This window comes from Euleptes europaea, chromosome 3 (assembly GCF_029931775.1).
Source record: "Euleptes europaea isolate rEulEur1 chromosome 3, rEulEur1.hap1, whole genome shotgun sequence".
NCBI classification, from domain to species: Eukaryota; Metazoa; Chordata; class Lepidosauria; order Squamata; family Sphaerodactylidae; genus Euleptes; species Euleptes europaea.
Window position 1 is genome coordinate 88,642,398 of NC_079314.1, and position 26,819 is coordinate 88,669,216.

A 26,819-nucleotide genomic window follows, 5' to 3' on the forward strand; every position below is an offset into this window, starting at 1 on the left:
AAAGCATGTTGAGCATTCATATTATACATGAAATCAATTCAAGAAGATTTTTAGGGCTTTCTAGAGGGAGGGAGGGTGACCAGAGAAAAACAGAGTTTCACTTACCTGTAACTGTTGTTCTGGTGGATCTTCTATGCAGGCACACATTGGGACTGCGCAGGCGCAGGCCAGCCACGGATAAGATTTGTCAGCTTCTAGCAAAATCTAAGAGAGTGCTCCCCCTCCCCTTGGGGCATGCAATCTTCCTATCCCTCGGCCACATGACCCAAGGGGGAGGGAGCACTCTTCCCTCCAGTTCTCCAATCTGCTGCCACGGAACCAACCACTGGTCTAGCGGAGAGGTCCCACAGTGGGGAAGGAGGGAGGGATGTGTGCCTGCATAGAAGATCCACCAGATGAACAACAGTTACAAGTAAGTGAAACTCTGTTTTTCATCTGCGTGGCTTCTATGCAGTCCCACATTGGGAGAGTAGCGAGCTTGCTTACCAGGATGGTGGGTGTGGGACAGTAAATAAAGACTGCAGTACGGCATGTCCCATGGCTGCATCTCTCGCAGAGTCTACATCCACAGCGTAGTGTTTCATAAACATGGAGGGCGTGGACCAGGTGGCAGCCTTACATATGTCCTTGAGATCTACCTTTGAAGAAAAGGCGATAGAAGCCGCATACGCTCTGGTAGTGTGTGCTTTAATCATAGGAGGGCATTCTTGGGGAGCAAGATCGTAAGCCAATTTGATGGTAGACGTGATCCACCTCGAGAGAGTCTGGGGAGCACAACGACCTTTACGGTGTCCCCCGAAGCAAACAAAAAGGTTATCGTCCTTACGAAAGTTCTGAGACCTCTTAATTTATAAAAGGAGGGCTCTTCGGACATTGAGGGAGTGTAACGTCCTATCAGCATTTGAGGATGGGTGAGGGGAAAAATCCGGGAGGACAATGTCCTGGGTAAGGTGGAAGGCTGATACTACCTTGGGTAAAAAAGAGATCTTTGGCTTCAGTATCACCCTATCCGAGTGGAACTTAGTATAAGGAGGGGAGTGTGAGAGTGCTGATAAATCACCCTCCTTGCCAAGGTAATTGCGACCAAAAAGGCCGCCTAAAACTATAGCAGAGCCATTTCACAGGTGGCCAATGGCTCAAAGGGAGGTCTCATGAGTTGAGAAAGTACTAAGGAAAGACTCCACCGAGGAACGGGCGGAGTGACGGGAGGATACAAATTAGTGAGACCTCTCAAAAACTTTTTGGAAAGGGGATGAGAAAAGACTGAAAAGGAGTCTATATCTGGGTGAAAAGCCAAAATTGCGGCTAAATAAACTTTAATGGATGAATTAGATAAACCATCATCTTTCAGGATTAGCAAATAATCAAACACAACGGACAGTGGGCAAGTAATTGGCAGAACATCTTTGACTTTAGCCCAATCAGAAAAATGTCTCCATTTTGCATCATAACATCGTCTCGTGGTGGACTTTAAGGAGTGCGATAAGAGCTATCCTGTCAGGCCACTGCCCTGGAGCCGCACCCTCCAGGCAGCGAGTTGTAGGTCTGGGGGGGAGTGGGAGGGATCCTTCAGGAGAAGGATGTAGTTCCCTTGCGTAAGTGACATGAGCACTGCGAACCACGACCTCCTGGGCCAAAAGAGAGCGACAATGATGGCATCTGTCTTGTTGTGGTTCAACTTGGCTAGGACCTTGAGAAGTAGAGGGAATGGGGGAAAGAGATAAAAGAGAGCCCCGTTCCAAATTGTCTGAAAGGCATCCCCCAATGAGCCCAGGCTGGCTCCTGCCCTCGAATAAAACCTGCGACACACAGACTTGAGGTGTGTTGCAAAAAGGTCTACTTGCGGGTAACACCACTATCGGAATATTTGGTGGAGACAGTCGTCGCTTAAGGTGAGCTTGTGCGTTTGATTGGGAAGGTGACTCAGAGCGTCTGCTAACGTGTTGCTCTTGCCTGCGATGTGAATTGCCACGAGAGTAGCATGATGAGCTATGGCCCATTCCCAAATGTCACTGGCCTCTTTGGAGAGCGAAACGGACCCTGTGCCGCCCTGTTTGTTTATATAATACTGGGCGGTGGAGCTGTCCGTAGCGATCTGAATGTGATGTCCATCCAGGTGCCCTGCAAATGAAGACAGAGCGAGATGGATGGCACGAAGCTCTAATAAATGTATGTGCAACCGGGATTCTAAATGTGACCATGTACTCCGTGGCGTAAGGTTACCACAATGAGCACCCCGTTCAGAAAGGGAAGCATCTGTGAACAGGTACCTCTCAGGGGAAAGACAATGAAAGGGGACGCCTGAGAGGATGTTGATGTCATACGCCCACCACTGCAGGGAAGCAATGACATATCTGGGGATGGATAGGTGTTTGTACTGGGAGTCGACATTGAGCCTGAATGCCCGAAAGAACCAGTTTTGGAGCGGGCGCATACAAAGTCGTGCAAACTCCACCACAGCCGTGGTGGAGGCCACGAGGCCTAACAACTGCTGTATATGGTAGGCTGTCTGAAAGCGTTTCTTAGAGAACTTGGCCACCAGTTTTTGGATGGCGCGACCTCTTTGAACCAAGAGGAAGGCCCTGGCTTGTTCGGAATCCAAACGCGCTCCAATGAAGGTCTGTACCTGTGCAGGGACAAGTTTGGACTTGGAAAAATTAACTAAAAGACCCAGATTATTAAGGACTGCAAGGACTAAATCCACTTGCATGGCCAACTGTGATTGAGAAGGACCCACAATTAACCAATCGTCGAGGTAGGGAAATATTACACAACCCTTCAGGGCAAGGTGAGCTACCACAACCACAAGGCACTTTGTAAAGGTCCTAGGGGCCGTAGATAACCCAAAGGGTAACACATTGTATTGGTAACATTTTCCGTTACATTCAAATCTCAGGTATTGGTGACACTGTGTGAATCGCGATGTGGAAGTAAGCATCGCGGAGATCTAGCACCACGAACCACATGTGCCTGTCCAGGAGGAGAAGCACTTCTGGGAGCGAGAGTATACGAAATTTTCTGGTCTTAATAAAGGCATTAAGGTCCTGGAGATCCAGGATAGGGCGCTTCCCCCCCTTTTATCCAAAAGAAAAAAGCGTGAGTAAAACCCGCGGTTCTGGTCGGCAGATGGAACCTCTGAAATAGCCCCCTTAGAGAGGAGGCTGTCAACCTCTTGTACAATTGGTCAGGGGCCAGTGACAGAGAGTGGGCCAAGGGCCTATGTGGAGGTAACGTAAGAAACTCTATGAAGAAACCGACATTTATTATTTTCAGAACCCATACATCTTTGGTAATTGCAAACCAAGCATGGAAGAAATCAGACAGGCGATCACGAAAAACAACGGACACGTCTAGTCATGTCTGTTTCGGTTTGTTGAAACGGCCCGGAGACCCTCTGGGGCCTTGCGGGACCCTAGGTTTGTTTTGGAACTTCTTTCGTTCTGAGGGCGAGGAAAGGAAGGGTGGAATGAAGGTTGTGTGAAAGACCCTTGAAAACGGTATGGGCGGGAAGGCTGGTTGGTTTGTCGGCCAAAAAAATGCCGCTTGAAATCAGGCGCCTGAGGGCAATCCCTAGAGACTTTGCATTTGTCCTATTCTTTTTTAAGCGATCCAGGAAGGTATCTGTTTGGTCGCTAAATAGGGACATCCCTTCAAACGGAAAGTCTTCGATACGTGCCCTAGTATCATAGGGGAGTGCAGATTGACGCAACCAAGTGTGTCTGCGGATGACTATGGCGGAAGCAATGGCTTTACTGGACGAGTCCGCCACATGGCGTGCTGCCGTGAGCTGCTGCCTTGCTAAAGACATACTCTCGGACTGAATAGCTACCGCCGAAGGGCGCTGGTCATCAGGAAGGATGGAAATCTGAGGGGATACATGATCCCAAAGGGAGTACTGATATCTGGCCATGACCACAAGGAAGTTGGAAATGTGGAGGCCTACAGCGCTAGAGGTATAATTTTTTCTAGCAAGGATATCTAGTTTGCGACCCTCTCTATCCTGTGGAGAGGAATGTGCTCCTGACCTATATTTACCAGGCAAAGCTTCCACTATAACGGAATTAGGAGGGGGATGCTGGTAGAGGAATTCTCCACCTTCTCTGCGAATCTTATATAGATTCTCTACCCTTTCGATGGAAGAGGGGACTGAGGCAGGCTTTGCCCAGTTGGTACGGACCACCTTGAGAATGCTTTTTATCATAGGGAGGGCCTACATCAGGGTTATGGAGAATATCCATTATATCATCAATAGGACCAGAATCCTCCGGTTTAAAATCAATTTTAAGAGCTTTCACCATGCGGATTAATTGTTCCGCATATAAGCGAACGTCCCCCCATAGGAGAAACTGGTTTAGAGTCCCCGACAGTGTCCTCGGGTGAGGGAACTGAAGCTCGGGATTCCTCATCCTCATCAGGAGAGAAGAAGGCGTCATACTCAGATGGATCAGTGACCCTTGACATAGAAGGAGACCTGGAAAGAGGAGGCTTGCGAAGCGACGCTTGCCTTGGACGGACGGAATCTTTGGAATGATCATGAGGATGACGTGAACGGGGGCGGCGGCGACGGTCGACCGAAGAGCCTGAGTAGACAGGAGTAGGATATCGGCGTCAAGAAACATCTCGACACCAGCAAGAAGGAGACTGGCTCCTAGAGGAGTGGTTCCTCTGAATGGCTGGACTGCGTGAATGAAGTGAATGGCTATGTCCGGTGGATGGCTGTTTGGATGATGAACAGCGAGGTTGAACATCTGGACCATGTGAACGAAGTGAACGGCTATGTCCGGTGATTGACTGGTTAGATGATGAATGGTGTTGTTGAACGGCTGGAGCACGTGAGCGGGATGAACGGCTGTGACCAGAAGAAGACTGTCTGGATGAAGACCAATGAGATTGGAAGCGGTGAGAGATAGATCGGCGCTGAAGTTAGGATAGGCTCCGACGAGACGAACGGCTCCGACGACGGGATCGGCTCCGACGACGGGATCGGCTCTGGTTCCAACGAGACGATGACCAGTGTCTGCGGGAAGCGGATCGACGCCAACGATCGGATCGACGTAGAGAAGAGGATCGGCTTCGATGGGTAGGGCAGTGACAGAGCGAAGTCGACCGATACACCGACTGGATCTGGACGAAGCCGGAGTTTGAGAGTGGCGTCGAGAAGTCGATCGACGCCGAGGCTGTTGGCCAGGTTCAAGGTGGGACGAACCTTTCGGAGACTCCACTTGGTTCTTTTTGACAGACTGCTGGGAGTCTTGTTGAGCGCTCACAGGATGGGGTGGTTCAGCGGCACCGACCTGGAGCTCTGCAGGTTCTGCCCGAGGCCCTTTATCATCAGGCCATGGGGACTTTGTAAGCACCGGAGGCACATCTTTGTAGAGATGAAGGAGGTGCTGTTTGAACTCAGCCGAGTCTTCCTGGGCCCTGCTCGGACATGGAACCGAGGGGGTAGCCAGGGAATGATGAGGCGAATCCTCGACAATAATAGGCTGCTGCGCAGCTACTTCGGAGGCAAGCGACGCCGACGGATGAGACGCTTTGGTTTGAGATCGGAATCGAGAAGCCGAGGGTGATCGGCATCGAAGAGACTTCAACGAACACGAAGGTGATCAGCGCAGAAGCGATCTGGAGCGGGACGCATGGCGCGAAGAGCCGCGGCCATCTTGCGAACCCGGAGCAATAAACTTTGCCGGACGAACAACGACCGACGAGGGCTTCTTAGAAGGGCCACCCCGCTTGGATTTTTTTGTTGGGGGACCCGCTTCGGATTGCGGCTTATCGGTCGAAGGACCAGGCTCAGCAGATTGACCTCGTAGAAAAGAGCAAGAGTCCAGTAGCACCTTAAAGACTAACAAAAATATTTTCTGGCAGGGTATGAGCTTTCGTGAGCCACAGCTCACTTCTTCAGAAAGCTCATACCCTGCCAGAAAATATTTTTGTTAGTCTTTAAGGTGCTACTGGACTCTTGCTCTTTTCTACTACTGCAGACAGACTAACACGGCTACCCACTGTGAATTATCCAGATTGACCTCATGGACGAAGAGACTCCTTATAAAGATGAGAGAGCAGGCTAGTCGACCGAACCCTCAGGGCCTTGTTGGTGAATTTGGAGCAACTTTTACAAGTTGCAGGAATATGGCCTTCCCCCAAACAAAGGAGGCATTCAAGGTGAGGATCAGTCTTCGCCATCTTGGTACCACAAGAGGTATGTTTCTTGAAAAGTGGAGCTTTCTTGGACTCCATGGCTAGAGACAAAGCTAACACGTTCTCTCTCCGTGGCGGCAGAAAGAGAACTGAGGGAAGAGTGCTCCCTCCCCCTTGGGTCATGTGGCCGAGGGGCAGGAAGATTGCATGCCCCAAGAGGAGGGGGAGCACTCTCTTAGATTTTGCTAGAAGCTAACAAATCTTAGCCGTGGCTGGCCTGCGCCTGCGCAGTCCCAATGTGGGACTGCATAGAAGCCACGCAGATGAACTATACTTAAGAGGAACTGATTCTTTTAACTTCTTCACTGATGCAGCTAACCTGATTTCCAGGATCCATTACTAAATAATTATTCCAACAGTAACGTAACTAGGTATGGTATCACTGCATGGCAGCTCCAGAAGCCTACCCGGCAATCTGGGGTACTGGACCTCTAGCACATACTTGTTTGGCTGTGTCTAATGCCATTCCAGAAGATTAACTGTGGAGAAATCAAGATGTTGCCACCTGAATTACAGAACTGCCTTACCTTGGCCAAGTCTAAGTCTGCTTGTTTCCGATGTCTCCAAAAGGTCACAGAGGAACGGGAGTGCAGCCGGGTCACTGGCTCTCCGTGCACTAGCAGTTTTATGAATACGCTTAGCACAATAACACCATTCACAAACCACAGAATCAGAGTAGGCATCATCCAGCCAAACCAGCCGCCAGAACCTAATGCCCAGGGGAGAAGGCGGGGGTGCCAAGAGAAGTGCAAATCAGAGAACAAACTAGACAAATGACACTTCATGCCTAAAGAGGATGGATGGGAGGGGGAGATGACCCCAGAATCACCGCAAGTAGAGCGAACAAGCGGATGGCCACTTGCAACCCTCCCCCTCAAGTCATCTCTCTTTTAAGCTAGGAGCCCAAAAGGGGCCATCACTGTTAAATAATCATCGTGGATTTCTCGTCTTGTCTGCTCTATGAGCTTGAAATTTGAGTATTTTTTTCCTACATCCTCAGGAAAGGAAATAAACATACAAGGCATCCTTGTTTAGAAGCCAACAAACATACAAGGCTAGGCAACGACAAGTTTGCACACTATTAAGTGAGAATTACGATAAAGATGTTGCCCATGTGCAATATAACTCTATGATGGCTGTCCTCAGATGAATAGTTTTTTGCTCAGATCGCTGAAAATCCACGAAAATTAACTCACTGTATAGCCAAGTTATTCTTGTAGGAACTCCATTTTTAGCTCCTCTGAATTATAGAAGAATTAAAAGAAATTGATATTTTTAAAAAGAACACTATAATAAAGCTCACAACAGATTAAAAGCCTTAACAGAAGTCCATGACAAAGACTAAATCACTGGGGCACTCAGAATAAAAAGGGCCTTCTCAGCAACCCACTGCAAAATATACTGTTATGCCCACCACCCCAATGTTGCTTTCATTGGTACTTGAAAGTCATTTTCCACAGTTGTGTTTAATTCTTAAAGGACACCCAACACTCCAAGCAAGCAACCCTGAAATGAATGGAGATCCAGGCAAGTACACCAACATACTTCTGGACAGTACCTGAACCTATTGTTAACATGCTCCTCCCAGAGCCGTGATGTACAGGACTGTCAGAGTCGGCTGTCCTTTGGCCTTCTAGGAGAGATGTCAGAGGATTGAAGGACAGGCAGAGGAATGTGAGAGCACAAAGTAGCATCCGTGAACGGTCAACCATACCAAGGGCAACAGGTGGAGAGTCTGGTTCATCTTTAACCTAAATCATTAGGGTGAGGGATAAGGAGGAAGGAACATTTGATAAAGAGAGTTCTTAAGTGTGCTGTAACGATGCCGAAGGTAATACAAGCCTGCCTAATTATACTGCTCTGCATGCCCACATTAACTGAGATGTGACTGGTTGGCTACAGGCCCCAGACTCTGGAATTCCCTGCCCTAGGAGAAGCATCTTACCCACCCACCCGCCTTACTTTTGGAGATCTGTTAAAATTGTTTTACTCAAGACGACATTTTGTAGTTGATTGGAAATGATCTCATGTGCAGTTTGTCCCCTTGCTCTTTCTGATTTTTACTGTTGATTACTGGTTTTATGGTTGATTGCTGTTTTACTACTGCTACTCATTTTTCACTGTTTATTTTTGTGCTATTTTTTAGTTTTTAGTTTTTGTACTAGTTTCCAAAACTTTTATTTGTAAGCTACTTTGAGTATAATTGTAGTAGAGAAGCAGGGAAGAAACTGCCTAAATAAATTATTCCCTGACCCGCAATGGTTTTAAATAGTGAACTCAAAACAGGGTAAAAAATTCTTGTAGTGCCTCTGTAGTTTCATTTTACAAATGCATCCTCAGTGGTAAAAGGGAGGTAACACACTACAGAATGGTATTGTTAAATTTCTCAACATAAGCAACTGGTGGTTTTATTTCTATTCCATTACATGACTGCATTTATAATGTCACGATTTAACTATATTGCCCACAGCTTGTGAGCGAGTGGTACTGCTAAAGCTGCATTAAGGCTGCAATCCTGAAGAGGGGGCAAAGCTCCTTAGGAGCTGGTGTGACCCCATGCCAGTGTAAGTGCACATTTAATCCATGATAAGGGGTACTTACGCCATCATGGGTGGCATCCACACCAGGATGCCATGCTGTGGCTGGGGCGCAGGAACTTCTGGCACGGTCCTAGTGGCACAAGTCCTTGCTCAGGTATCCTGGGAGGCATTCCCGGGGGCGGAGCTGCCTAACCCCTTTCACCCTTCCCACAGCGGCGCAGCTACAACTTTTTTGGGGTCGTAACTCACTGTTTTCAATGGGGGCATTTTCCTTCTTTTATATTTCAAATTCCTTTTATTTTATTTTTGGTGGCAGGGAAGCCTCTGTGGAGGTGGCATGGCTGTTCCACTCCCAGCTGCTGCCAAACAGCCCCCCCACCCTCAGCCACTGCCTAACTGCCGAATGGGCTGCCCAACTCTAAACTGCACACATAATGATTCCTTGTTCTCTTGTTGTACAAGAGAAATGGGGGCAGCAAAGAGACGATCAAGTAAGCTCACCCTTCTGCCTTTTAAAATTAAAATGGCTATGGGACAAGTTTTTTTAATAGATTTTGTTACAAGACTTAGCAGAATAAGACCCTGGTCTGCAGGTTGTGGCAGTATCATGATCTGATTTTCTCTTTGACTTCTGGCTCCTACACTTTCTAGAACCTCAGACTACTATAGCATTTTAATGCCAGATACACAAACAGGTGTCCATCTCAGATAGCATTCACTCCACCACTCGAGCTTCTAACCTCAAGTGACTTGGCAACCTCTATATCCACTTTTCACTGCAGGCTGTTTCAGGAATATTATCTACCTTTGCATCATCCAGCAATGGGCTTCCTGGTTCTGAATCAATTGAATAAGGAGAAAATCCTGCTTGTGACCCTGAATCAGAAGCCGGAGGGGACATCAGAAGAGCATTTTGGTTGAAGTCATCCATCTTCAGGTCCACATCATTATCCACCAGACTGCTTAGGTCAAAGCCCTTCAACAGCTCTGTAAAGACCACAGATGGCCATGATTAATTATTTGTAGTCACAGAGCTACTTACCTTTCCACCTTTATGCTCTCCCCTGATCAGATCTACATTTGCCAACAGAATACGAGTTAATAAATTAGATAAAAGAGCAGGAAGAGACCAAAAAACACATAAAGAACTTATCTGGTCAACACCTGTCCCAAACACTTACTGTTTTTCTGGTTAGCCAGTTTCAGGACCATGTTCTCCTGTCGCAGCTTGTGGTTGACTTGTTGTAGGTATTTAATGTAGTCGATGGCCTTTCTCAGCACCCCAGATTTGTGCATCTGCAAAGAATTTACACGCATGTAAGAAAGAAAACCACCAACAAATATAGCAAGATGGCAAAAACTCTCTCAATTACAAGAAAAATGCCCCCCAAATTTAATTTCAAACATGTCTGGCATGCAAGACACCAAAACTCTGTATTTCCCTAGCAATAGCCGATGAGCTGGGATTATTTGCCAAGCAATGAAGTTGCCAACTGAAAGAGTGGACATGGAACTACAGCTGTCTTCCTGCTGTTTCATCATTAGGCAACTCTTACCTTGGCATCTGTTCCCATCACTAGATCCTTCAGTTCAATAATCTTGTCATTTATGGATGATCGATATCGCTTCTCAATAATGTTATGGGTTGTTCGTCTCTCTCCTTCCTTTGGTGGTTCTGGTTGCTTGGCACCACCAGGCACCTGCTTGATGGGCATCTTCTCTTGCCCTCCCATCATCATGGGCATTGTGGTCAAGATGGTCCCATTGCTACCAACTAAGGTCTAAAAACACAACAGCAATGATCAATGTAGAGAACAAGGTTATCGCGAAAAGCAGAGTAACCTCAAAAGAATCCAAGCCAATCAAGAAATTAAAAGATTATTGTTTAACCACTATTATTATCATATCATATACTGCTTATAACTACCAGTGCTGTTCTATTGTGTATTGTTTATAATATTACTACTTGTTATATTTTAGCCTTCTCTTCTGATGTAATGGATGCAACTGTAACTGCTATTAAGTTATGGTTTTTTAATTTTTCGTTTCTCTGTATTCTTTCTTTGTACTGTTTTTATACATACCTATAATAAAAAGATAAAATACTGCAAGAGAATAGAAAAAGAAAAAAATTAAAAGGATGCTTTACATCCTCAAATAAAAGGATTTATTGTAGAAGTACTCTTAGTAATGTAAGTATCCATAATTTAGAAGGAGAGCACATGCTTTGCACCCATAAGGTCCCAGAATCAATCCTTGGCATCTGCTGTTAAAGGATATCATGCTGCAAAGCTAAGCAATATTCTTGGCCTTAGAGAACCACGGCCAGTCAGAGTATACAATGCTGAGCTAGATGAAAGCAATGTTCCAATTAATTAAAAGTAAACTTCATATACTCCTAAGGATTTTACGGAGCAAAGCAACAGCCCATAATTACTAGATATATCCCTGGAGTAATAATACCCTAAAAATAGCTGACATTTGCATTGCTCCTGCTCCTACCAATTGGTATTAAGGAGGACTGACAGAGGCTTTTGGTTCCAGGATTAAGCCCGATATGTTCAAGTGTAATGTTTGCTTTTTCAGGTTAAAAAGGAACAAGAGAGCAAGACTTTCCTGATTCAAATAAATCTTTGAAACAAATATTTATAGGAGCTGGAGAAGGGAACAGATATGAGAACAACCCAAGTGTTTCTGCAGCATCAAATGTACTTCTTTCTACTGTATTAAACTAAAAATTTAATAATTTCCATACAAACTATCCTTCCAATGTAATGAACCATTTCTTTAATGAAAGGATCAGCTTCTACTACGAAACATGATGGACTTCTCCAGAGATTATTATTCATTCACTGTCACTTGCAGAGGCCATTTACAAACACATCTGCTCACTTTTGTGCTGCTTCAGGCAACTCCCAGCACACGTGCCGAACAGCAGCAAGTCAGACTATTTTCTCGGCATCAAGCATTGTTTTCCATCCGGGGGACTGAGATTAGACTAAGATGCTGGCAGCATCATTCAGGCTCAGCTTGTTCCTGCTGCGGTGTGGTTAAGTACAACCCACTCCCTTCCTTACACACACCCCTTTCATTTCCCAGCACGCCAACATCATCACAACTAGACAGTGCGAGTTATTTTGGAACTTGGGCCAAAAAGTTACCTACCCTCAGATCTACCTGACTCCATTGGTATTCAAGCTGTACAAAATACACATTTCTCAGAAGTTTTTTTTTTAATTTCTCACCTTTAGATTTTTAGTACATTTTGATCCACAGAGATGAAAGAAGATATTACAAGGTCACATCCCTATCTTGGAATGGGTTTAAGAAAGATACAGAGTTCTATACGTTAGGGCTGTGGCTCTCCAGACTGCCAAGACAGTGAAAGTTGCCTAGTTAGCCTTGATGGAAACAAAGCAAGTTTTCAGCCCCAGGCACACAATCTGTTGAAGTCATGGGACCTACTTCTTTATAAATGTGCAAACTGCATAGCTTCTCTCTTCTCACTTTAAAGGTACATGTTAATTCTAGTGAGTCATAGTGAAGAAAATTAACGAGTTACGCAATATATATGCACCTGTCGACAGATTCATGTCTGTAAAAAATTATCCCTGAATTTGATAGCCATTTATGCCATATTATGATCTCCTTGCCAAAACAGACAAATGTACTGCAATTCTTGCATTCACTTTTAAAGTATGCCGTATAAACAAGTGTAAATCAACCCTAAATTAAGAGAAATAATCCAGAGATTAATACAAAGAGATTAATACAAAGAGTGCCATGATACCTGCAGGGCTGTTGTCTGAATAGGGGTAGTCAATGTTGTGATGGCTGGATTCTGAACAGCAGTCATTACAGGACTGCCATCAGCTTTCAATGTTGTTAAAACCAGTGAGTCTGTTTTGATGATCTGTGGCTGGACAAGGACCTGGAAAGTGAACACAGTGGAAGTCTAGTGGAGCAAAGAAAGTGAACACTGTAATGTTGCATCCTGCTTTGGCAAGTGGAAAGCTCTTTCTTAACAGATGTGTTCTGACTGCATGAAGTTCCACTATGCAATAAAAGCCTATATCTGCTACTGTAATGTCTGTGCCCCATGCTCCTCCTTGCTGAACACGTGATGGAAGTATGAACTTATCTGTGAACCAACCTGCTTGGTTTTGCAGCTAGATCTTAAGTATACTAGCTATTGCAGGGCCACAGACATGCTGTTAGTAACAGAGCCTGGCTTCTTATGTGGCATCCACCAGTGCATCAATTGGATCACTTCCCTTTTTCTAAAAGAAAGAGAAAGTTCTAGCCCCTCTGGTTGAGGAGATCATTTTAAAGGGTATCGTTACCACCTTCTAAAAGCTTTCAGAAATGCTGTGTCTCTAATACTTTCCCCCTCCATTTCTAAACTGATGTTAGTCAATGGTGGTAGAAAGTGCCATCAAGCCACAGCCCATTTATGGCAACCCCTCATGGGGTTTCCAAGGCAAGAGACTTCAGAAGTGGTTTGGCATTGCCTGCCTGTATGTAGCAACTCTGGACTTCCTCGGTGGTCTCCCATCCAAGTAGTAACCAGGGCCAACCCTGCTCAGCTTCCGAGAGCTGACAAGATCAGGCTAGCCTGGCCCATCCAGGTCAGGGCATGATAGTCAATACATTCCAAAATGTAACTCTAACATAGCTGAACAACTATCAATCTAGTCATTTGAAAAAACTAGGCATTTCTCAAATTTCTCCACTAACCCTCTTCTGATATGAGTGAATGCTGTTCATTTCCCCATAGCTGAATAACCCCAGAATTTGGCCTATGAATTACCAACTTTAGAGACCTGGGACTACCCCCTGGAGCCAGGCTATCTCCAGCTATGAGTTCATTTCCAGACTTGGAACAAAGGGAGATGTAAATATATATATCTCAGAAATTTCAGATGCCACAACACAAAACTACTTACTGGAACCTGCTGGACTTGAGGGGCAGCTACCGTCTGGACTGTGGCTGGGGTTAGTGTCTGGATGGTTCCATTGGCAGCCTGTGTGAGGACCCTCTGGGCTTGCACCGTTTGCACCTGCTGCTGGATGGTGACTGGCTGAACTTGAGAGGAAGTCACCAAGCTTTGTACTTGAGGCTGCAGCACTAAAAGGAAAACAAGAACAATCTGAGAAATAGCCTACACAGGATCACATGGAACAACAGCTATGGCTCTCATTCATACAGTAAGCCATAATTGCTGATGATTCATTCACTCTCAATTGTCTACTGGACACATATTCATAAGCTGCATTGGAATTTCCCCCCACATGCCTCTTTCGTTAGTGGCATAACACCTGGCAAAGAAATCTCTGAAAAATCATAAACCAATTGTAAATGAGAGAATCATTCTCTCTCTTGAAGAAGCTCTTTATGATGTCACCATTAGCATGGCGACAGGGGGTGGTTTAAAGCCCAATTCCAAATAGAGTTAAACTGGATAAGACACTGGAAATCTGTGAATGGATCTTCTACCGTTCTGAAAGGCAAACAGCAATTGCACAAGGTCCTGATTTATAGCCATGGATATATACAAAAGGAAAAATATATGAAAGGAAAAAGAACTCATCCAAATTACTCTCATTTAGGGGCTGGGACCACTACTACAGCATTTACCGTTTCCACAGTTTAGTCATGCAGCCAGTCCAGATAGCTGGCAGGGACCTCCCATACTCCAAACAAGACTTTCCTGAGAGAAAGGTACTTAGCCTTTTCCACAAACATCTTCAGGGAATGCCTCCTCACATATGACCCTCCCTATGCACTGGTAAACATACAGTAGAACCTGCTCAGAGGCTACTGCTGGAAAGTGCCTGAAATTTGGTTGACTGGCACACACAAGCAGCAAGACTTTGATAGTTCTACCTATGTTTTTTCCATACCTCCTACAGACAATTACATCACAGTAAGAACCTACATACTTCAACTGAAGAAGTAGACTCTAGTCCACAAAAGCTTATACCAGAATAAAATTTTATTAGTCTTTTAATGGTGAACCAAGTCACTCCTCTTTTTTTCCTAGCAACAGATTAACAGAAACCCCTTCTGGACACATAGTTGAAACTCATCTTCCTGATCTTGCCTGTGGTATCTCACTTCTTCCCTTTGCAAATGCCAAAGTTCTTGAATCTGCGTAACAAATTCAAATTTATATGATCACATTTGCTAAAATTCAGGCCCTATTAAAAGCCACATGAAAATAGGAATAATGTCTCTAAATACTGCTGTTTATCCAACAATATTTAGCTCTTCTTATTTTATATACCTGACTTCAAAAGGTTCCTACAATACAGTGCCCACTATTTTGAGACCCTTGAGCCTACCTTGGAAACTTGTGGCTGCATTTTGATAAATTACAGGCTGCTGGATGAACCGTGTCTGAGGAGCAGAGCTGAAAGTTGGAGTAATCATCACAGTCTGTTGCTGAAGCCGAGGCTGAACCTGAGGACGAGGCTGAAGAGGGGGTGCAGCCCGCTGTGGGGCAGGCGTTGCAACAGTCGACTGGGACACCTTCATCTGCACAGCCTGAAGCTGGGGAGACGCTGCATTCGGCAGGAAAGACTGAAGCTGTCCCTGGCTGAAGGTCCTCTGTGATGAGAGATCTGCCACTCCATTCCCATTACATGCACTGTTGTTCTGGAGGGTGCCACACAACTGTTCGGAAAACAGATCCGGGAAATCTCCAACCTGGTTGCTGACAAACTGCAGCATCTCTACAATAACACATTAAAAAGAAAACACATGTTTCAAACACTATTATACATGTCAATATTCAGCTTGATAAAAAACAGATATACATGTAGACTGATGGAAGTGGTCTTAAATAACCCTGAAATGTTATGTATTTTTCCACACATGTTTTGTAGTGAGGACAGAGGCTGTAATTCCTATTGGGCTTAATAGGACTTGCTTCTGCATTCTGCAGGAGGACCTTGCCTCAGCATCTTGTTGCACAGCTACCAACTATAACCAGTTCCACAGTTCACACATAAGAGCTAAAAGCAATGAGAAAGAAAGAAATCAGAAATGTAAACCATCTGAGCAAGTACTGCATCATTATGTACAGTAGGGCTGAAAAACAGCCGAATTTCCTGCAATTCGGAGGTTTTTCGGTTCGGATGAACCAAACTCAAAAGGGGGGAAACCGGGGAGCCGAATTCGCCGAGTTCGGGGTGTTCCCGAATAAATTCGGCGAATTCAGCCCCTTTAAACAGATCTGCGCCTTCAAGCTGGAAGGCGCAGATCTGTTCCCCTTCCCTGGAGGTGCGCGGCGGGCCCTTTAAATAGATCTGAACTGGGGGGGTCTGGAAACCCTCTGCGCTGCCTGCGCAGTCAGCACAGAGGGTCTTGCCAGCCCCCCGCCAGCCCTGCCGGGAGTCCCGGCAGGGCTGGGGGGGGCTTTAAATAGATCTGCGCCTCCCAGTCGGGAGGCGCAGATCTGTTTGAAGACCCCCCACGCGCCTCCAGGGAGCTTCAGCGCAGAGGGTCTTGCCAGCCCCCCGCCAGCCCTGCCGGGAGTCCCGGCAGGGCTGGGGGGGGGTCTGGAAACCCTTTGCTGGAGGGGGTCTGGAAACCCTTTGCGCTGCCTGCACAGACAGCGCAGAGGGGCTTGTTTAAAGGGCCTCCCGCGTGCCTTCAGGGGGCTTCCCTGAAGGCGCATGGGGGGCCAAATTTTCCCCCGAACTCCCGATCCCCCCGAATTTCCGGGGATCCGAGGCGGGGGAGTTCGGACTTCGGCACGGCCCGAATAAAAACGGGCCGAATTTTGCCGAAGCCGAACTATACCGAATTTTTTTTTCAACAGCCCTACTGTACAGTGTCTAGCACAGTAGGGACACTGACATTCGAAAGAATAACAGTCGCAAGAACAAAATATCCTCCTTCCACTAGATAGGAAACTCAGCTGAGTTAGTTACTTCAATCAATTGGTTCACTATTATTACGCCCAAATTTCTGCTTCTCTCTAACCCTGGAAAAATTTCCAACTGATTCCACAGAATCTGAGATTCACCAATATCAGTCTAATGATCCATTCACTTGACAGGACTATTCTGCAATAATCAAACTGTATAGTATGAGAACTTTTTAACTGCCATTTACTGGAAGCAAAATTAAAATCTGAAAACCAAGGATTCTCCGATTATGTTACTTCATAGAAATCAATAGACTAAAGTGTAAACAGTGAGAAGATCAACCATCAATGCATATCCTGGATACAGTGTCTTCTATATAAAAAGAAATCTGATGCCATCTTATTTTTTTAAATGTGTATAAGGATTCTAACTTGATTGGCAGCCAAATGCCTCTTAAGAGTTTAAAAAAAAAAGTGAATTAAAAGTTTAAAAAAAACCCACGTCAGTATCAAATTTAAAGTCTCCCAGGTGCTATGAACCTTGGGAAAGACTATTCAAGATTAAGAAACAAATCCCTAGTGAGAATAACTACAAATATTTACACGCAGAAATAAAACAGAGCATTAAATATGAAACAGATATACAGAACAAGAACAGCAAAAAGGCTGATGATCCACCTCCCTCCGAAAAACCTATTTCCTAAATCCTAGGAGAACTACATCAAAATGCCTTATTATATTATCCTTTGATGTTGTAACCCTGCATGTAGGTGACAATTGAATGATGAAAAAAGTCATATTCCCTTGGGAGAATGGGTGGAATAAGGCATCCTGGGTAACTTTGTTTGGAATGTCTGAAGAGTGTAAAAACTGAGTCCATTTGCTTTTAATAGAGCTTATAAATAAAGTCATCTGAGATCTCTGAACAATTAAAATAGTCACAACAACATTACACCACCATATATATCTCAATAATATACAGCAGCTGTCTTCAACCTGGACTTTGGGACCCTCTGCTGGGTTATATAGCTTCTTCTGCAGGATCATAAGCCCCTACTGAGCTGCCTTTTGAGGGACAGCTTCCAAAATGGCAAGGTAAGGCAGCCACGGAGGTGGAGAAGACTCCTCCACGGCTATGACTATGGCTTGTTCTTCCTGGTCCTTGCCTTATGCTTTTCCACACTTGTAGTATACTACCCACAGACTAACCCCAAAATGATAAGTAAGAGCATACCATTGGGGATGAAGGAGGCTTGTATATACAGTCACCAGGTGACAATTATTGTGCAGTGTTGTCTGCAACAAGCAGCACTGAAGAGAGGAGAGACCTGCCACTAGCAGTGACAGGAGCAATGTCAGCTCCACATTTTACACAGGAAATATGTTTCCTTCTTATGTACAATATGGTTTCATGTCTCTTTTACATTGTGTGTGCGGGCATGCATTATGTGCGAATCTTTAAACAACTATTAACATACATCTGAGAACCTTGGAACAATCAGAATTCCAGGACATACATATATGATTTTGTTTGAAGTCACACTGTTGCACATGGAGCGATCATGTTTGCCATGCAAAGTATGGAGCTGACAACAGTTGGCATCTGAACAAAATTCACCTAATTACAGGGGTGGACTCCTACTATTTGATTTATTGATTTAGGAAATTTGAATGCCACCTCTCAGACCGACTTCAAGGCAGCTCACAAAATAAAACAAAAACAATCAGGACGATAAAACACTTAATACAATAAAAAGTCATATAAATAATAACAAATCAGTAAACACAAGCCAATTAAAAGAGCCAGGGCATAAAAGCACACAAACAGAGCAGTCTCAAATTATATTAACAAACAGGCTAGGAGCAAAATATTGTCGAAGGCTTTCACGGTCAGAGTTCATTGGTTCTCGTAGGTTATCCGGGCTGTGTAACCATGGTCTTGGTATTTTCTTTCCTGACGTTTCGCCAGCAGCTGTGGCCAGCATCTTCAGAGTAGTAACACTGAAGGACAGTGTCTCTCAGTGTCAAGTGTGTAGGAAGAGTAATATATAGTCAGAAAGGGGTTGGGTTTGAGCTGAATCATTGTCCTGCAAAAAGTAACAAAGGTAATGTGCTAACCATTGTCCTGTAAGTATCAAGATAAGTACTACAGTCCACAATAGCCATGCAGATTAGCTTTGGATTTCACACATTAGCAGATCACTTCAGGATACAATGGTTCCATATTAACATACCACACCCTCATTAGCACATTATCTTGATACTTAAAGGACAATGGTTAGCACATTACCTTTGTTACTTTTTGCAGGACCATGATTCAGCTCAAACCCAACCCCTTTCTGACTATATATTACTCTTCCTACACACTTGACACTGAGAGACACTGTCCTTCAGTGTTACTCCTCTGAAGATGCCGGCCACAGCTGCTGGCGAAACGTCAGGAAAGAAAATACCAAGACCACCGTTACACAGCCCGGATAACCTACGAGAACCAAGGCTAGGAGCAGACCATAAAACAACTAAAAAGAAACCCCTTAACCAAAAGCCTGGGTAAAAAGAAATGTTTTGGACTGGTGCCTAAAAGAAAGTAAGGGAGGCACCAGGTGGGGATTACAATGGCAAGGCAGAGGCACCACCACTGATAAAGCCCCGTCTCTGGTTGCCACCCACCTTAACTATGCAGGCAGGGAAAACAGATAGCAGGGCTTGAGAAGATGATCTTAACCAAAAGGCTGGACAATACACCAGGATGCAAAAATGCATGAAAAATCGTGGGCTGGCAGAATCAATATAAAGGATACATAATTGCACCAGAAAAACAGGGGCTTCTGCTTCTTCAGGCAATTCAGTTTTATTGTATAGCCAAAACCATTATGTTACACAATGCAAAATACATATTTAATTAACAAGAATAAATTTGTCATTCTTCAAGATTTACAGGTAAATCTAAAAAATTATTTTGATCCTCATTTTCTCCACCGTTAGCTACCTGAGAGATCTTTGATGATGGAGTGGTAGAGTGTAAATGTTTGACATAGAATAAAATCCCTTTTCATCTCAGCAGCTTGTACAGAAAAATGTGCAGCCTTAACAGTAACAAAGATCAATTATCATTTTTCCCCAACAGAATTTAAAGCACTATTGATTTTAATGACCAGAATAAAAAATGAAGCAAAGACCCAGTAAATACAAAGAAAGTGTTGAAAATGCAAAATCTTGACTCAAGTGTTTACAACACGGAAACACAACATACGATTGAGCAAAAGGAAATTTAAAGTGTTGGGCAAGATTTCTTCACCGTAAGTATAAAGTAACCTTTCCAAGGATTTGATGAAAGAGTAAATATTCTGATTCCTGTAAAAACAGACAGGGAAAAAGGACTCTACTATTTTTAAGAGTGAAGTGGGAAGAAATTTGCTCTAATTTCTGTAACTTTGACAGCCGCCTTTAGTATGCATCAATCCAGAATGTGGATGGAAACACTTTAGACATTAAAATGAGAAAAGGAACATTATCCAAGACAGGCTATCGGTATAACTGTTCTCAATATCGCTCTCATTCCAGGAATCAGGAGCACCATTACAAAGCTTTCAAGCCCTCCATACAGTGTGCTCTATCCTGTTCTTGCTAGCCCACAGTTGACAGGACCAGTACCACACTAGGGTGTGAGATCTCATCACATAGTAGTCCTTTAGATAAATCTACAAATCTATAATCTGTTTTTATAAACAGTCCTTCACATTCTAGGGAAATATTTAGGACTAGTTAGATTAAGCCCTGACTTGGATGGCCCAGGCAAGCTTAATCTCATCGGAAGGTAAGCAGGGTTGGCCCTGGTTAGCATTTGAATGGGAGACCACCAAGGAATTCCAGATTACTTATGCAAAGAAAAGTAATGGCAAAACACCTGTTAGGTCCTTGCCTTGAAAATCCTACGGAATAGTCATAAATCAGCTGCTACTTGACAGCACTTTACACACACAATTAGATTTTAAATGCCTGTTTAACAGTGGTTCCTCATGAAATACTGGGATCAAAATAACTAGAATTTTTGCCCATATCCTCCCAGAAGTGTGTTACATAAACAGCATGTGTATTCTCTTGCTCATACGCATAAAATGTCCAACTTCAGAGCCATCTTGAATGAAGTAAGAAAAGGATCCTACTCTGTATGGTCAGTTTCTGTTTTACCTGGCATACTAGCCGCAAATACAATTTATTATTATTACAGAATACTTTGCTGGCTGCAGTACAATGGTCAGAGGGCAGGGCACTCAACAATTGGCAATCTACCATCACTCAACTGCACCTCAAAAAACCAGTATCAATGCTAATTCTCCAGCCAGTACCACCCCAATCACTTTCAGGAGACAGGAGTTGAGTTGATAGCCAGTTGGTCTTATGTAGAAAACAATAATCAACTTTTAAGGTTCCTATTATGTATGATTTTCAAGCTGAATATAGTGCCAGGATTGTATTGGCCGCCTTCTGATGGGATAACCAGACTTTTCTGCAACCTTTGATGCTACTGAACAGGCAACACTACTTATAATTCCCAAAAGTGTATTTATTAATGTTTTTGGTGAGAACCTTACTTTGGAAATCTGCAGCTTGTCTCTCTTTTTTTGTGGAAGACTGCTCGACAGAAGCTGTAGAATACTTCCCTAACAGCCAAATTTATGGCATAAAATCATATTAAGGCAGAAAAGCTGAAGGTTGTTTTTTGACCATTATTATTTATAGATAAACTATGTTTGTTTCTCATCTGCTGTATTATTTAAAAAAATTCCATTTAATATAAAGCTAGCTACTGAACACTTTAAAGTTTGTTCCCTGGTCTGAGCCTTTTATAAACGGGGCTGTGAGTCAAAATCAATAAATAAGACCGCAGTAAAGCTTAGTTCAGTCAGGCTTATTTCCAAAGCGATGTGTTTACGAACAGAGTGCTAGATGGCGTTAACAAAATCGAGGCACGGCCCCCAAAATTATGAGCATCAGCCAGCAACTGTACCCAGGTAAAACCAGGGGACAAGCCCCAGATCTCATGTTACATATGCATCATACCTTAGACACGCCTCAACTCTGTGGCTACTACGCCCAAAAGAACATGTCACACACTGCACAAAGTTGCTCTCCAAATGATGAACTTCGAAAAGAAAGAACAAACTACCGTAAGTTATCCCACTTTCTGCAAGTCTGACATTTGGAGGGGAAACTTGTGCAGCGTAACACACACTCCTCTTTTATACCATCCTTCCCAGCAGCCCACCCACACTTGTGCATCCACACCAACAGCAAAGTACACCTGTTATCAGACACAATGAAGATTACAACGCGGGTCAGTAACATCTACTCTTTAATCGAAATAAGCGGATCACATCACCGACTTCCATGTTCCTTCAATTTGCAAAGGGGGTGGGAGGAGAATTTGGCCCCCTGGGAAACGTCTAAGCCTGGCCCAAATAGGAAAGACCACAGCGTCGTTTAAGGGAGGGAAACAATCCTACGCATTTCACAAATGCCTCTTCCCACGTCCAGGGTTGCGATTTCCCTTTGGGGAGAAAGGCCGGAGCGGAAAGGGGAAGAGAGCCCCGCAGCCAGCGCCACGCGAGGCAGGGCGGCCCAGGGGGCGCGCTCACTCACCGTCGATGTCGCCCAGGGTGAGCTCGTCGCCAAGCTCCGTGAGGGTCTCCATGGTCTCCATGCTGCTCAGCTCGCCGGTCTCCATGCCCGGCGAGGCGCGGCCGGCTCCGCCACGGCCAGCCAGCGACTCAGCCCGTGGGTCAGAGGGAGCGGCCGCGGCGACACCCAACGCCTTAACCCTTCCGCAGCCGGGCGGCGCCGAGGCTCCAGTCAGCCGAGGCTCCCCGCGCCCGCGGCCCCAGGCGACGCCATCTTGCTTTCGCCTCCGTCGCCCCCTCCCACCCACCTGAGAGACACCACAGCGGCGCGCTCCTCTCGCCCTGTTGTCAATGAGACCAGGTCCCCGCCGGCCAATCGGCGGGCAGAGCGGCTCATGGTGTGATGGTGCGTCAGCGATCAGCAGCTGTCGTGAGCACGCCGGGCAATCCCCTCCCGCCCTGGTTCCGTTCCTACATTTGAATATTCAAAAGGAGGCGGAGATAACGTGAATTATTCAGCAGCCAAGAAGAGACTTGAAGCGAAAGGCGCGCCGGATTCTTTCCGGCCTCAGTGAAAGCGGAATGCGGTGAGTGGGGCTGGGAATTCTGGTCCGGGCCATCATTTGAAAGCCAATTCCAAGAGGAAAAAAACGGAAAGAAAACGGTGTCGTACTCCGCCCCATTTTTAAAACGCTCTCCCCGTCTCTCATTAACACGCGACAATAAGATAGCCAAAGCTCTGCAAGGTTTCAGTCACGCGTGCACGTGTGGACGATTTACATATTACGGGGTGTACAGGTTGGGGGAGGGACAACGGGGGCCCACCCCGTGTTCTTCTCAGTTCCCACTTGGGGGTAAGCAGACTCAGATTCCGGCTGTGGCATGCATGCAGGGCTGGTGCTATTAGGCGAACTAGGCGGTCGCCTAGGGGGCAGGCCTCAGAGGGGCGCAGAACTAGCCTGAGGGGCACAGTTTGAAACAGATTGGTTTCTTGAGAAAATGCAACTGACAATTTATATTTTTTATTTTATTTTAAGATAAGTACCACAACAGTGCTATGGAATAGAATTAATTAAAACATCTGATAAAACGTTTTGCAGGAATGCATCAGGCTTTTATTTTTTTCTACAAGACTATCTGTTTTTGAAAATTGGTTCGCTATGGGAGGGGCACAAGTAGTTAGCCTTGCCTAGGGTGCAAAAATAACTGGCACCGGCCCTGTGTGCGTGGAAAAAGCTTCAGGAGCCCCCTTACCCCCACCATTTTCCAGCCCTGAAAGGCAGAGCAGGGAAAATCTGAGTGACTATTTCTGGGAAAGGGGGGTGTCAAGAGAAAAACCATCTTGAAGGAATTTTCCAGTCAGCTCCAGCTAAATTCGCTGCCCTCTAATTTTCTGTAGGTGTTAGCCAGACACATGCACCCGCGCACACACACACTGGTCTTTTCTCGTCAAGGCCTGTTAATTAGCTCACACCTTTCAGCGGTGAAGCTGGAGGGGGGGCTCGCTCTCACCCTAGAAAGTACCATGGATACTGCCCAGTGATTGGTTGAGGTCAAGCGGTTATGGCCAATTTTTTTCTATAAGTATAGTAAAGAGAAAACCCTTCACCCTTTCCTCCCCACCCATCCTTGCTGCCAAGATATTTGTATTATGCTCTGGAACGCTTTGAACATAAGCACCAACTGTGCTGTGTTAGGACTCCAGTAAATAAGATAGCCAGTCGGTTTTGTTATTTTTGTGCGTTTCACGGCCACTGAACTATTTGCCTTGTTTTCTTGGATTTCTTCAATAAAGCTTTTTTCTCTATGGTGTGTTTTGCTCAGGGAGTTACTAAGACCAAACCCAGGTAAAGCTTGGTTGTGTTACTGCACCAAGGAAGGGTCAGTCTTGATAGGCGGGTAAAGCTAAAGGCCCTTCTCCATGTGCCCCACAGTTGTAAATCAGGCACTGCACAACTAAGAATTGAATTCCATAATGTGAAAACCAGCAATTTTGTGATTCCGGAGTTACAATGAGCAACCTGATGTAAACTAAGCACTAGTCAAGGTTACAATCAGGTCATTTTATGACAGCTGTATTTAAAACAACTGTATGCAGCATTCCACACAATAAGTGGAGGACATACAATTACTCCCAAGAAAAGCTTCCAGACATCCATAGAAGAGTTGCTCACACAGGACAGATTAGCACCCAAGATTTCTTCCACCCATGTTGCACTTGGCTGCACAGCCTTAACTGTCTCATGATGCTTATCTCAACCCTATGTGCTGATTTGGCCAGTTCTTTTTTTTTTAACCACAACCTATCTAGCCTACTGCCAATGCCGCTGGGGGGAGGGCTGAGCTGTCCCATTAAAATCCCTTCTCATCGTAAAAATAGACTTTCTGCTAGATGACTCTCATTTCTTTAAGATCTTCCATCCACCTTCACATTGTTATACAACCAGACTCACTAGTCACTTTTCTGCCTCTTTAAATGGAGCAGTTTAAGCAACAGGTGTTTTATACGAAACATAACTTTCCCGTAATCTCATTATACTAGAAATTCAGTTTTAATATCTCGCTAGAAGAGGCATCACATGTTAACTTAATCGTTAGCACTTTGTTTTCCTGGCTGGGAAGAAAGTAAGATTCTAAAGATTCAGTTTTAATATCTCACTAGAAGCGGCATCACATGTTAATTTTATCATTAGGACTTTATTTTTCATTTGTATATTGTCTTTCTGGCTGGGAAGGTGGGGGGAGTAAGAGAGGCAGACACAGGTTTTCAGAGTGTCTAAAACATGCATCAACTGTTTTCTGAGGTTAACTATGGCTGTGAAAATAGCTCCTAACACTGCCTATAACAGTGATGGCGAACCTTTTAGAGACCGAGTGCCCAAACTGCAACCCAAAATCCACTTATTTAACGCCAAGTGCCAATACGGCAATTTAACCTGAATACTGAGGTTTTAGCTTAGAAAAAACAACTCATACATTCACATATTTTGTGTTAAAAGAAAAACACAATAACAGAGCTTTCAATGATACAAACAACTTTTTATTGAAAGGTAAAAGTTTGCATTTGGCATGCATCTCTCCAGGACTTGTCCTCTGCTCAGCCACTGGACATTATTGTACATAAGTAAACAATTATACTGTGCCTGAACCTCCTCAAGAAGTGCTTGAAACTCGACAATTCAGAGCACAAGCCGTGATGTAATTCACCATTTTTGTGACATCTTTGAGGACATCGTCAAATTTTTTGAACAATTAATGTGATTTTTGCTGTTGTGTGCATGCTGATAATTTGTCTACCCTTGGCTCATACTTTGTAAGTTTGAGAGCAACACATGCAGCACTCAGGTCATCAGTTAGCCTGTTTCTGGTGTCAGATTTGATATAATTCAAAGCTGAAAACAGCTGCTCACAAGCATAAGATGATCCAAACAAAGTAAGGAAAGCAATCCCAAGTGCTTCATTGATTTAAAATTATTTGGCGAGAATTCCACACTTTAAGGATTTCATTTTCAGAACTAACTGTGCTGTCCTTTGGCATCCTTTCTATCTTCTCAAGTGTTTCACGCAGGTCATAGAATTTATTTTTCCAGATAGAGCTTTCTTGATATTCTATTAGCTCCATTTCCAGATTTTCTAAATCTAACCAGCGTAGGCAGGAAAGATCAAGTTTTTCAAATTTGGCTTTATCTGGAGAAGTAAGAAAACACAGGGTTGTCTCTATCTTAGGGAACTGTGAAAATCTGTTACTGAAATTCACCTTTGCAGCTGCTACAATGCTAGAAAATTCCTTGTAGATTTCCTGATGGCTTGTAGGATTGTCTGCAAATGTTGTAGAATTTTCTAAATGCTTTTTTAGATGGGCGGGGCCCCAGACAAACTGAAGACGGCCGGGCCCTGGACAAACAGCTGAGCTGCCCTGCAGCTCAGCTGAGGGGTGGGGGCTGGCAAGGTTGTCTCCATCTTACGGAACTGTAAAAATCTGTTACTAAAACTCACCTTTGCAGCTGCTACAATTCTAGAAAATTCCTTGTAGATTTCCTCATGGCTTGTAGGATTGTCTGCAAATGTTGTATAATTTTCTAAATGCTTTTTTAGACGGGCGGGGCCCCAGACAAACTGAAGACGGGCGGGGGCCCCAATGAGAGGGGGGGCGTGGCAAGGTGCTCGGCCACAGCCTCCCGGTCCAAACTGAAGACGGGCGGGGCCCCTGACAGCTCAGCCGCAGCTCAGCTGAGAGAGAGGGAGGGCGCCAGCATAGGCTTGGGGAGCATGGGCTTGGGAAGAAGGAGCACCGCCCTAAGTGCCCTCACCATGGCAACACGGCATAGCTCTAGGCAGACGCAACGGGTCCACGCGTGCCCACAGAGGGCCCAGCATGCCAGCTGCGGCACGCGTGCCATAGGTTTGCCAACACGGGCCTATAATGATAAAAAGGGGATTACCTGCTTTTCAGGAATGTTAAATCCCATGAGGAAAGCTTACCTGGCACTATGTATCTCACAGGGTTTTCTTGTCGGCTTTCACCGCTACTTACCAATCAACTATCCAAGTAAGCATTACACTTCCAATGGATTTAAAAAGAG

General features: G+C 44.9%; 2 protein-coding genes across 2 annotated transcripts in view; both read right to left on the reverse strand.

Annotated features, from left to right (window-relative positions):
- The window catches only part of SREBF2 (sterol regulatory element binding transcription factor 2), a 46,434-nt gene extending 24,091 nt beyond the window's left edge, over positions 1–22,343 (reverse strand). The window contains exons 1-9 of the mRNA XM_056847741.1: positions 22,259–22,343; positions 15,087–15,476; positions 13,688–13,869; positions 12,532–12,672; positions 10,298–10,522; positions 9,923–10,037; positions 9,547–9,728; positions 7,760–7,952; positions 6,729–6,910 (exon numbers count right to left, since the gene is read on the reverse strand). Coding sequence (XP_056703719.1) covers positions 6,729–6,910; positions 7,760–7,952; positions 9,547–9,728; positions 9,923–10,037; positions 10,298–10,522; positions 12,532–12,672; positions 13,688–13,869; positions 15,087–15,476; positions 22,259–22,343 — 1,695 coding nt within the window. The remainder of the gene's footprint in view (positions 1–6,728; positions 6,911–7,759; positions 7,953–9,546; positions 9,729–9,922; positions 10,038–10,297; positions 10,523–12,531; positions 12,673–13,687; positions 13,870–15,086; positions 15,477–22,258) is intronic.
- CCDC134 (coiled-coil domain containing 134) overlaps positions 1–26,819 on the reverse strand; it is an 80,826-nt gene that overhangs the window by 40,459 nt on the left and 13,548 nt on the right. The window lies entirely within an intron of this gene.